We start from the raw sequence: 12,854 nt of genomic DNA, 5'->3' as shown, positions 1-12,854 counted from the left end.
GCTCTGCATTGATGCTGCCATCAGTCTGTGACTGTTCCCAGCCGGGCCATCGTCGAAAAAAAAGACACTTTCCACCGAGGTAAACAACTTTTCTGGGGGAAACCCTGAAAGGGCTGTATTCATGCATGTTGATTGATTGATTGATTGATTGATTGATTGATTGATTGCAGAATGTGTGCAGGAATTTTTCTTTTTTCTTTAGAAAATGAGGCTAATTCTCCTGATCTAAAAGCACCTTTCCTGCACTGCTACTGTATGTTTGATCCTGACGTCTACAGCACACATGGATCCTCACAACTTCCCACACACAGAAACCTGCGATCATTTCTTCCCAGTGACGTTTCCTGGAGCTCTGCGCTCTCTAATTCATTTAAGCCCTTTAAAAGTTTTAATGGCCTTGTTTCTGCTTCTGTGCTAAATATTTTAGACGTTACAAATCCTCCCGTGACCATTGTTTCCCCTTTTCTGTCGCCGCGTAATCCGCGCTACAGCTCCGAAAATTAAAGCTCCACAAAATCAAAACTGAAAGCCGTATTTACATGGCAGATAATCTTCCTTCTGCTGTTGATTGATTTCAGCCAAACAGCTGAGCTGCGATACTGTGAGAACATTTCAAACAGTTGCTCGTTTTTCGTTTTTTTTTTTGGTTTTCATTCGACTTCCAGCTGATGTGTGTAGCCAGACTGAGTCCCTGCTCAGTTTCTCAGCAGCTTAATGAGACCCATGACTGCTACAGGAATCAAACCTGTGGACTGAGAGGTACAGGGCAGAGGTCAGGAGCTGTATCTCATGTCCCTTATCTGACAGCTTCTCAACTCCTCCACGAAGGAAACGTGAAAAGCGGGCAACGATCCTTGAAGGGCGCTTTTTTTCGTCGCTTCAGACGCTGACAGCCACTGTCCGAACGTTCGTATTTTACGAGTGAGAACTGGTTGTAAACCTATGGTGCATTTAATTGCAGTTAATTTTTGTAAAAAAACAAACAAACAGTTGTTATATGGAATTGTGGATTTGGAGTACCGTGACAGCCCTAATTATAATATATTTTTTCCATTTTGAATGCTGGTGTGACCTAGACTTTACAGTGACCATAAAGGTCCCATGACATGGTGCTCTTTGGATGCTTTTATATAGACCTTAGTGGTCCCCTAATACTGTATCTGAAGTCTCTTTTATATGGACCTTAGTGGTCCCCTAATACTGTATCTGAAGTCTCTTTTATATAGACCTTAGTGGTCCCCTAATACTGTATCTGAAGTCTCTTTTATATAAAGGGGGGGGGGGGCAAGGTGACCTCATAAGGAGAAGATTCCTGATTGGTCCATCTGAGCTTTCATTTTCTCAAAGGCAGAGCAGGATACCCAGGGCTCGGTTTACACCTATCACCATTTCTAGCCACTGGGGGGCCATAGGCAGGCTGCTGGTGTGACCTAGACTTTACAGTGACCTTAAACAGGGACAGGTTCTGTATTTTACTAATGATGAGCACATCTCGTTCCTCACCATTGTAATGTGCGTTTACCATCTTTTTCTCTCACCTTGATGCACGAACGCTCCGTAAACAATCCAGATGGCGCTGTTCAGAGAGCCCGGGCCCACGCCGCCATTGGTGGGCGGTCCTGGCGGTGCATTCTGGGTAGCGGAGGAGCGCAGCGCCTGCAGCCTGTTGAGCAGGAAGATGAGCACTCCGACCACGGGAATGGCCGCGGCGATACAGGCCCAAACGGCGAGGTCGAAGGGCGCGAACAGAGAGAAGATGTTGATCTTTTCTTCGGGTTTTCGCAGCAGGATGCCAACGCTGTAGTCCAGGTAGCGCTTGCTGAAGTCGACCACGTTCTCCCTCTCCGGTGTGATGGTGATGGCCGACACCGCCAGGTCGGCTCTCTGGAGGAGGAGGGAGAGGCGAACGGGTAGGTAAGATATAGTTAGGTTGTTTGCATTTCTTTAAACCAATCACAAATCGTCTTGGGCGGAGCCAAGCTCCAAAAGCAGCGACACTGGCTCTGCTAAATAGTCTCAGGAAGGAACTAGTTTTGGTGGAACATTTGCACCCTGCACAAGAAAACCCCACATACAATATTAAATGAAGTTAACTGCTGACACAATACAGTAACGTGAGCTATTTAAATGAGCTGCTACATGGGATTATATGATGTAACAGTTGAGCCTATCTTTCAGTTTTGGTACAATAGGTACAAGACACTCCCCTTCTATTAATTGTTTTAAGAATAGTTTGGATGCATTTTGCCTGTCGAAAGGTGTAATGTATAATTATAAAGCGTGTCAGTAATATGTAATTTATTTATGACTTATTAGAAAACTTCAATTATGAAATTAATGTGTTTTTATAAATGTTAAAATGTGAGTATACAGTATATATATATTTGTTTTGTGTTTTTTAGAGTCTGGAATAGAAGATTGTATATCCTGTACCAGAAATCTTTTCAATAAATTTTAATAAAAATGGTTCAACCTCATTTGCTCTTACCAGTGTACAGTACAGGCCAAAAGTTTGGACACACCTTCTCATTCAATGTGTTTCCTTTTTATTTTCATGACTATTTACATTGTAGATTCTCACTGAAGGCATCAAAACTATGAATGAACACATATGGAATTATATACTTAACAAAAAAGTGTGAAATAACTGAAAACATGTCTTATATTTTAGATTCCTCAAAGTAGCCACCCTTTGCTTTTTTTGATAACTCTGCAAACCCTTGGTATTCTCTCAATGAGCTTCATGAGGTAGTCACCTGAAATGGTTTTACCTTCACAGGTGTGCTTTGTCAGGGTTCATTAGTGGAATTATTTCCCTTATTAATAAAAAAGGGTGGCTACTTTGAAGAATCTAAAATATAAGACATGTTTTCAGTTATTTCACACTTTTTTGTTAAGTACATAATTCCATATGTGTTCATTCATAGTTTTGATGCCTTCAGTGAGAATCTACAATGTAAATAGTCATGAAAATAAAGAAACATTGAATGAGAAGGTGTGTCCAAACTTTTGGCCTGTACTGTATCTCCGTGTGTACTCCCAGTTAGCGAGGAAATTACCTCAACATATTCTTCTATTAAATCTCTACAATCATTCCCCGAACAACGTGATATCATGACTTTGCGTAAACATACACGCCCACTTTCTTAAGCCAAGTGGCGTGTTATCTGTACGCATTTTGAGCTATCCGTGTGTATGTCTACGCTGTATATAGTGGACGCCATGTGGCATGTTATTGCTTAGGAAACGTGATACACGGTGCATGATCCCCGGTCTCCTGGGTGAAAGTCCTGTGTTTGACCAACCTCCCTAAGCGGGTTTTCGTCCCCTTTCATACTACTCGCTAGGGCGTCAATTTCAATTCAATTTCAATTTCATTTTGTGCAGTGTGCAATTTAAACATGAATGTAATCATTTAATGCATTGCACCAGAGTTAGCCTTAGGCCAATTTGCATCTGTAGTCCCACATTTCACACGCAATCGCCATGTAATGTAAGTCAATGCGCCCGGATAGCTCAGTTGGTAGAGCGGGCGCCCATATATAGAGGTTTACTCCTCGACGCAGCAGAGCCGGGTTCGACTCCGACCTGCGGCCCTTTGCTGCATGTCTTCAGCTGTCCTGTCAAAAATAAATGCTGAAAATGCCCAAAACAAATGTTACAAGTAAAATTTAGGGAGGTGATGGCGCAGTGGATTTGACACGTGCCTTTGGTGCGGGGGACCAGGGTTCGAATCCCACTGCGATACATCAACCAATGTGTCCCTGAGCAAGACACTTAAACCATAGTTGCTCCAGAGGCGTGCGACCTCTGATATATATAGCAATTGTCGCTTTGGATAAAAGCGTCAGCTAAATGACATGTAATGGATCAATGGAGGCCAAACGGTGTTGCTAAACACGCTAAAAAGCGAGTATGCGTCTTGATAACACGACAATAATGGTGTACCAATTGTCGTGACGCCACATCAGTCTGCCCCGAAAGACCCGAGCAGGCCTGCCTTGTTGCAACATCCGAACTTTCTTCAACATTGGATATATTCAGCATCTAGCTCAAAGTTTGTTGCTGTTTCCCGAAGAGAAAGGGCGTACTTCCGTTGATCCAGACTAGCCAATCAATAACAAGTATTTGTAACTCTAAGATCATCAGGGACAGGTTTGCTTGCAATCCCCAGAATCAGAACAAAAAAAGGGGGAAGCAGCGTTCAGTTTCTACGCACCACGTATCTGAAACAAACTTCCGGTAAACTGTAGATCGGCACCCAACGCTCAGCTCTTTTAAATCAAGGCTGAAGACCTTTCTTTTTGATTCTGCCTATGTTTAATTCTTTGCACTGCACTGTATTGGGAATTTGATTCTTTTATTCCTGTATTTAATCTATGTTTGATTAACTGTTTTAATGTTGTATGAATTGCTTTAATTTTGTATTAACTATTTTTAATTTTGTATAAATTTTTATTAATTTCTAACTGTGTTTTAATATTTTATGTAAAGCACTTTGAATTGCACCGCTGCTGAAATGTGCTATACAAATAAAATTGCCTTGCCTTGCCTATTTATGTTCTGATTTGGGTTACTCAGAGAGAGCGTACAGTGCCCAGAAGCCACCAAAATATGACGTGACTGAATATATCAGAGCTCGATGGTATTTTAAGCCCCCAACGTCGACTTCAAGGCACCTAACCCTAACACCTTCCAGGCAGCGCTGCTTGGAAGACGACGTTGGGGGTTTAAAACACCAAACACCCAAACGTTATGAGCTCAAACAGTCGTTTTCTGTTGAACCTATATGATCCTTTATCTCATTTACCAGTTGCATTCGGGTCTGAGTTTTAAACACAGTCATTCCGTATTTACCGGACATTAGTTTGATCTAATTAACTAGTAAACTTGAGTTTTACCTTGTTGATGAGATCACCAATCATGCCGTTCCACGAGCCGTTGGGAAGTTGAGATCCATATTTACTGTCTGCCACCTGGAGGAAAGATTCATAAAGTTAAGTCAGGGTTTCAACAAGTCAAATTTAAGTTTTTCTAAGACCTTTATGAATGAAATTTAAGACTGCTATCAAAAGTACAATGAAATGCAGAGTCACAACAGCACTTTAAAATGATTAAAATGGAATAAAATCGACAGAGTAATTACAATCAGTACATATACAGCGAATTATATTTGGACTAGTGAAAGGAAGACTACAACAACCCAGAATTGAAAAAAAACAACTTTCAGTGTGCGTCAGAGGTAGCGTTACATGGACATAGGGAAATTTAAGACTTGTTTAAAATTATTTAAGATCTACAGTACAGGCCAAAAGTTTGGAAACACCTTCTCATTCAATGTGTTTCTTTATTTCCATGACTATTTACATTGTAGATTCTCACTGAAGGCATCAAAACTATGAATGAACACATATGGAATTATGTACTTAACAAAAAAGTGTGAAATAACTGAAAACATGTCTTATATTTTAGATTCTTCAAAGTAGCCACCCTTTGCTTTTTTTGATAACTCTGCAAACCCTTGGTGTTCTCTCAATGAGCTTCATGAGGTAGTCACCTGAAATGGTTTTACCTTCACAGGTGTGCTTTGTCAGGGTTCATTAGTGGAATTATTTCCCTTATTAATAAAAAAAAGCAAAGGGTGGCTACTTTGAAGAATCTAAAATATAAGCTATTTCACACTTTTTTGTTAAGTACATAATTCCATATGTGTTCATTCATAGTTTTGATGCCTTCAGTGAGAATCTACAATGTAAATAGTCATGAAAATAAAAAGGAAACGCATTGAATGAGAAGGTGTGTCCAAACGTTTGGCCTGTACTGTAGAACAAAATATTTTTGCTAATTTTAGGCTTTTTTTTAGACCTTATAAGACCCCGTGGAAACCCTGTTTGTGAGTTCATGTCACAAGTTCAGGACTTTATTTCAACCCCCCCAAAAGAAACTGTCCATACATGAGAACATCTAGTGAAAGCTGAAGTTACTCAGCCGATACTCACTCTTCAACTTGCCTCAACATGTTGTCTGTACCAGATGTGTTTCTGTTTCAATGTGACACCAAAGACTAGTGTCAGAAAACCAATTCTCACAGTGTGACTGCTGACAAACCTACCCATCACAATACAGCACGAACAAACTGGCCAGCGTGACATTATAAGCAGACATACTGTATATCCCAAACAGGACACTAACCCGGTCTCCTGCATGAAAGTCCTGTGTTTGTTTGACAGACTAAGGCAAGTTCAGGGGGTGTCACTTAATTGCCTCATTTGTGTGACGTCCTGTTGTGTTCTTTAACTAACCCTTTAACTTTAAGAGCCCTATCTTGCACCTGGCGTAGCGCAGCGCAAAGCCCGACGCCAATGTCTTTGCTAGTTTAAGACCGACGCAGTTGTCAATTTCCCATCCAGCGCCAAAATGCACCTGCACCCATCTGTGGCCAATGGGCGTGCTAGTCTTACAGGGAGGTGTGTTCAGGTAGCCTAGAAATCTAGAAGCACCCTAGCGGCAGCTAATTTAATTTGGCTTGCGAGCTGGAAAAACCAAACTCTGGTCAGGCCAATCACATCGTGTATAGAGCCGGTGGGCGGGGCTTATGGCTGCTGCTGCTGCTGGTGAACAGAGGTCTTCTGGAAGACTTTGAGTTCAGCTTTTCTTTGAGAAAAGAACAAAGAACTGCACTGAAGTCATTCTTAATAAAGGAAGATGTGTTCGGAGTTTTGCCGACCAGATACAGTAAAAGTTTAATCTATCAACTAGCTTCTCTTCCTTCTTTGTTGCTCTGATTGGTTGGAGCGCTATCCTATTACGTGCAGAGAGAATTTGAAAGACAACCGTTTATCCCGCCCCTCGGATTGAGCTCCGTCAATGGTGAGTTCCCAGACCCAACATCTGGATGTGGGTCTGGCTTGTCAGGCTAGTGTTCAGGTGCATTCTGGGCGTGCTGGTCTTACAGGGAGGTGTGTTCAGGTGCATTCTGGGCGTGCTGGTCTTACAGGGAGGTGTGTTTAGGTGCATTCTGGGCGTATTGCTATCTTGAGGCAGCGGGAAGTGATGGCTCCATTGACCAACAAAAACCTGGTCTAAAGTCAATAACGCAGCATTTCATTGGTATTTTAACAGAGCATTAGTAAAATGCTCCTAGGCTCGTGCACAGCGTGCACACACTATGCTTGTTACACACACAGGGACGCACAGCAGCACACACACACACACACACACACACACACACACACACACACACACACACACACACACACACACACACACACACAGAAGATTACAAATAAATATATTACAGTGCAAATCGCACACTTCACGCCGTGCGCTTAGATCGTTAAAACAGGGCCCTATATTTCACAGTAACTGTTTTCTGTCAGATCATTTATAGATCTCAAGATTTCCGAGCGCACTTGAAGGCAGCTTGATTTCCCAGAGGAAGAGAGAAAGAAAACAGACGGAAGGGACAGAGGAAACAGTCAGCTGTTCCACAAAGTCCCGGGCAGTTCAGAGCTTGTGTTTTGGTGTTTTAAAACTTCCTTGTGGCAGAGATAGAGGCAGTGATGTTTCCTGTTTCCTGTACGAGACCCTCAGACCGCCTCAAAACACTCCCACAAGTCTGATCCATGCGCACACGACTGGCCACTGCAGTTTGACGTTAGGTTGCGTTTCTCCAAAAGTTAAATCCATCTCAACTTTGTCCTTAAACGCTCTACACCCATTCAAAATGAATGGTAAGTCCTGCGTTTTCATGGCAACACCTGACAGCCTACGCATACGTGTAAATGCAGACTTATTCAAACATGAGAGCGGTTGCAGGTGGAGGATGTGAGTTTATGAGCCGTCTCTGCTGGCCTTTCTTATTGGAGCTATTGGGGTAGTGCAATATGTTAGTTGTGCAATACGTAGGCTATTGGGGTTGTGAATTATGTCAGTGCATTGTGTATTTTGTGCAATACGTCCAGGGTTGTTCAATTAAAAACTGCCAATGAAAGGAGGAGTTAATGTGCTTACTATATAGGGACCTGTCTAATGTATATGATAATATTACTATATAGGTACCTGTCTAATGTATATGATAATATTACTATATAGGTACCTGTCTAATGTATATGATAATATTACTATATAGGTACCTGTCTAATGTATATGATAATATTACTATATAGGGACCTGTCTAATGTATATGATAATATTACTATATAGGTACCTGTCTAATGTATATGATAATATTACTATATAGGTACCTGTCTAATGTATATGATAATATTACTATATAGGGACCTGTCTAATGTATATGAGAGTATTACTATATAGGGACCTGTCTAATGTATATGAGAGTATTACTATATAGGGACCTGTCTAATGTATATGAGAGTATTACTATATAGGGACCTATCTAATGTATATGAGAGTATTACTATATAGGGACCTGTCTAATGTATATGATAATATTACTATATAGGGACCTGTCTAATGTATATGAGCATTACTATATAGGGACCTATCTAATGTATATGAGAGTATTACTATATAGGGACCTGTCTAATGTATATGAGCATTACTATATAGGGACCTGTCTAATGTGTATGAGAGCATTACTATATAGGGACCTGTCTAATGTATATGAGAGCATTACTATATAGGGACCTGTCTAATGTATATGAGAGCATTACTATATAGGGACCTGTCTAATGTATATGAGAGCATTACTATATAGGGACCTGTCTAATGTATATGAGAGTATTACTATATAGGGACCTGTCTAATGTATATGAGAGTATTACTATATAGGGACCTGTCTAATGTATATGAGAGTATTACTATATAGGGACCTGTCTAATGTATATGAGAGAATTACTATATAGGGACCTGTCTAATGTATATGAGAGTATTACTATATAGGGACCTGTCTAATGTATATGAGAGTATTACTATATAGGGACCTGTCTAATGTATATGAGAGTATTACTATATAGGGACCTGTCTAATGTATATGAGAGCATTACTATATAGGGACCTGTCTAATGTATGTAAGAGTATTACTATATAGGGACCTGTCTAATGTATATGAGAGTATTACTATATAGGGACCTGTCTAATGTGTATGAGAGTATTACTATATAGGGACCTGTCTAATGTATATGAGAGTATTACTATATAGGGACCTGTCTAATGTATAGGAGAGTATTACTATATAGGGACCTGTCTAATGTATATAGAGCATTACTATATAAGGACCTGTCTAATGTATATGAGAGTATTACTATATAGGGACCTGTCTAATGTATATGAGAGTATTACTATATAGGGACCTGTCTAATGTATATGAGAGTATTACTATATAGGGACCTGTCTAATGTATGTAGAGCATTACTATATAAGGGGCCTGTCTAATGTATATGAGAGCATTACTATATAGGGACCTGTCTAATGTATATGAGAGTATTACTATATAGGGACCTGTCTAATGTATATGAGAGCATTACTATATAGGGACCTGTCTAATGTATATGAGAGCATTACTATATAGGGACCTGTCTAATGTGTATGAGAGTATTACTATATAGGGACCTGTCTAATGTATATGAGAGTATTACTATATAGGGACCTGTCTAATGTATATGAGAGCATTACTATATAGGGACCTGTCTAATGTATATGAGAGCATTACTATATAGGGACCTGTCTAATGTATATGAGAGCATTACTATATAGGGACCTGTCTAATGTATATGAGAGCATTACTATATAGGGACCTGTCTAATGTATATGAGAGCATTACTATATAGGTACCTGTCTAATGTATATGAGAGCATTACTATATAGGTACCTGTCTAATGTATATGAGAGTATTACTATATAGGGACCTGTCTAATGTATGTAGAGTATTACTATATAGGGACCTGTCTAATGTATATGAGAGCATTACTATATAGGGACCTGTCTAATGTTATGGAGAGCATTACTATATAGGGACCTGTCTAATGTATATGAGAGCATTACTATATAGGGACCTGTCTAATGTATATGAGAGCATTACTATATAGGGACCTGTCTAATGTATATGAGAGCATTACTATATAGGGACCTGTCTAATGTATATGAGCATTACTATATAGGGACCTGTCTAATGTATATGAGAGCATTACTATATAGGGACCTGTCTAATGTATATGAGAGCATTACTATATAGGGACCTGTCTAATGTATATGAGAGAATTACTACTATAGGGACCTGTCTAATGTATATGAGAGCATTACTATATAGGGACCTGTCTAATGTATATGAGAGCATTACTATATAGGGACCTGTCTAATGTATATGAGAGCATTACTATATAGGGACCTGTCTAATGTATATGAGAGTATTACTATATAGGGACCTGTCTAATGTATATGAGAGTATTACTATATAGGGACCTGTCTAATGTATATGAGAGTATTACTATATAGGGACCTGTCTAATGTATGTGAGAGTATTACTATATAGGGACCTGTCTAATGTATATAGAGTATTACTATATAGGGACCTGTCTAATGTATGTAGAGTATTACTATATAGGGACCTGTCTAATGTATATGAGAGTATTACTATATAGGGACCTATCTAATGTATATGAGAGTATTACTATATAGGGACCTGTCTAATGTATATAAGAGTATTACTATATAGGGACCTGTCTAATGTATATGAGAGTATTACTATATAGGTACCCGTCTAATGTATATGAGAGTATTACTATATAGGGACCTGTCTAATGTATATGAGCATTACTATATAGGGACCTGTCTAATGTATATGAGAGTATTACTATATAGGGACCTGTCTAATGTATATGAGAGTATTACTATATAGGGACCTGTCTAATGTATATGAGCATTACTATATAGGTACCTGTCTAATGTATATGAGAGTATTACTATATAGGGACCTGTCTAATGTGTATGAGAGTATTACTATATAGGGACCTGTCTAATGTATATGAGCATTACTATATAGGGACCTCTCTAATGTGTATGAGAGTATTACTATATAGGGACCTGTCTAATGTATATGAGAGTATTACTATATAGGGACCTGTCTAATGTATATGAGAGTATTACTATATAGGGACCTGTCTAATGTATATGAGCATTACTATATAGGGACCTGTCTAATGTATATGAGAGTATTACTATATAGGGACCTGTCTAATGTATATGAGAGTATTACTATATAGGGACCTGTCTAATGTATATGAGAGTATTACTATATAGGGACCTGTCTAATGTATATGAGAGTATTACTATATAGGGACCTGTCTAATGTGTATGAGAGTATTACTATATAGGGACCTGTCTAATGTATATGAGAGTATTACTATATAGGTACCTGTCTAATGTATATGAGAGTATTACTATATAGGTACCTGTCTAATGTATATGAGAGTATTACTATATAGGTACCTGTCTAATGTATATGAGAGTATTACTATATAGGTACCTGTCTAATGTATATGAGAGTATTACTATATAGGGACCTGTCTAATGTATATGAGAGTACTACTATATAGGTACCTGTCTAATGTATATGAGAGTATTACTATATAGGGACCTGTCTAATGTATATGAGAGTATTACTATATAGGGACCTGTCTAATGTATATGAGAGCATGTTTTCTGTTGCATGAGAGTATGTGTTGAGATATGCTTATTTTCTGTATTTTGTGTCGTCTTTTTAAAGCTGCAGAACGGACAGATTCCAAAACTAATTTTCCTTTGGGGACAATAAAGTATATCTTATTATTATTATTTTTAAATTGTGTTCACAATCCGATGCCTCAAAAGTGACACACGCCAGTTTTCTTCGACCGATCTCACACACTGCAACATGCAGTGGACCTGAACGATCGCACGGTGTGTAAAGGCTTCAAAGGAACGGCACAGAAATCTATTTAGCCTTAAAAATGATGTGAAAGTGAGTAATTTATGCCAAGTTTAACAAAAGTCTGTTAACAGGAATGTCTCAGAAACCACAGGGGAAGATGATGTCATATGAAATCATCCAAAAAGGTGTTAAGGTGTTAAATCTGAAGCTGGACAGAGTTCTTTTATTCTTCTGAACCGTGTGAGTGAGACATTTGATCACACCTGAACTCAACCTGAGCGTGTCAGTCGTTCCTACCTGGTAGATCTCATATTTGAAGCCCAGGATTTTGGCGAGGGCGTCCAGGACGTCGATGGAGAATCCTTTATATCTCTTTGGCTGCCCCAAGATGTTCTCCGCCACCATGACGAAAGGATCCTCCTGCAGAGAGAGACAAAAAGAGACAGAGAGAGAGAGACAGGGAGAGGGAGAGAGAGTCAAGAGAAGGCCATTCAAGTCCAGCTACATGTTCAATCTGTTTGGTCTGATTGGTCTGGTGGTGGCGAGGACCCTAAACTATACACAACATGGCCGCTGTTACAACATCTGGTACGAAACATCCGAAAGAATACGAGTTGTGCACGAAGGAATCTCCAGACAGCAGCCAGAATGCAGCAACTTCAGGTACGGCAGGAGTGTCAGACTCAACTTCTCTAAGGGCCACACCGGAAAAAGAGAATCACATCGAGGGCCAGACATGTCTAGTTCGTAAGACATGCTTCGATTTCACCGAAAGAAAATCGCAAATAGCACGAGAAATGTCAGAAATAGTGTAAAAAAGAATGGAAAATGCGGCAAAAAAACATATAATCGTATAAAAAAGCCTCAATAAAGAGGTACGGCAAAGGAAGGAGAGTCACTGCTGACTTCATTCATGTGTTTACTGTGTTCATGGACTGAGGATGGGAGGAGGAGTCAGCACAATCTCAACCAGGGGATTTGGCCG

The 12,854-nt window shown here is 39.5% G+C and overlaps 1 protein-coding gene across 1 annotated transcript in view; it reads right to left on the bottom strand.

The window, feature by feature from the left end:
* Positions 1-695: 695 nt before the first annotated feature.
* Positions 696-12,854, bottom strand: part of LOC120570975 (glutamate receptor ionotropic, delta-1-like) — a 46,964-nt gene continuing 34,805 nt past the window's right edge. The window contains exons 3-6 of the mRNA XM_039819658.1: positions 12,167-12,289; positions 4,902-4,976; positions 1,539-1,884; positions 696-745 (exon numbers count right to left, since the gene is read on the bottom strand). Of these exons, the coding sequence (XP_039675592.1) occupies positions 696-745; positions 1,539-1,884; positions 4,902-4,976; positions 12,167-12,289 (594 nt within the window). The remainder of the gene's footprint in view (positions 746-1,538; positions 1,885-4,901; positions 4,977-12,166; positions 12,290-12,854) is intronic.

Source organism: Perca fluviatilis, chromosome 13, assembly GCF_010015445.1.
Source record: "Perca fluviatilis chromosome 13, GENO_Pfluv_1.0, whole genome shotgun sequence".
NCBI lineage: Eukaryota > Metazoa > Chordata > Actinopteri > Perciformes > Percidae > Perca > Perca fluviatilis.
The sequence above is the reverse complement of the archived record's forward strand: the minus strand, read 5'-3'. Positions and strand labels throughout refer to the sequence as shown.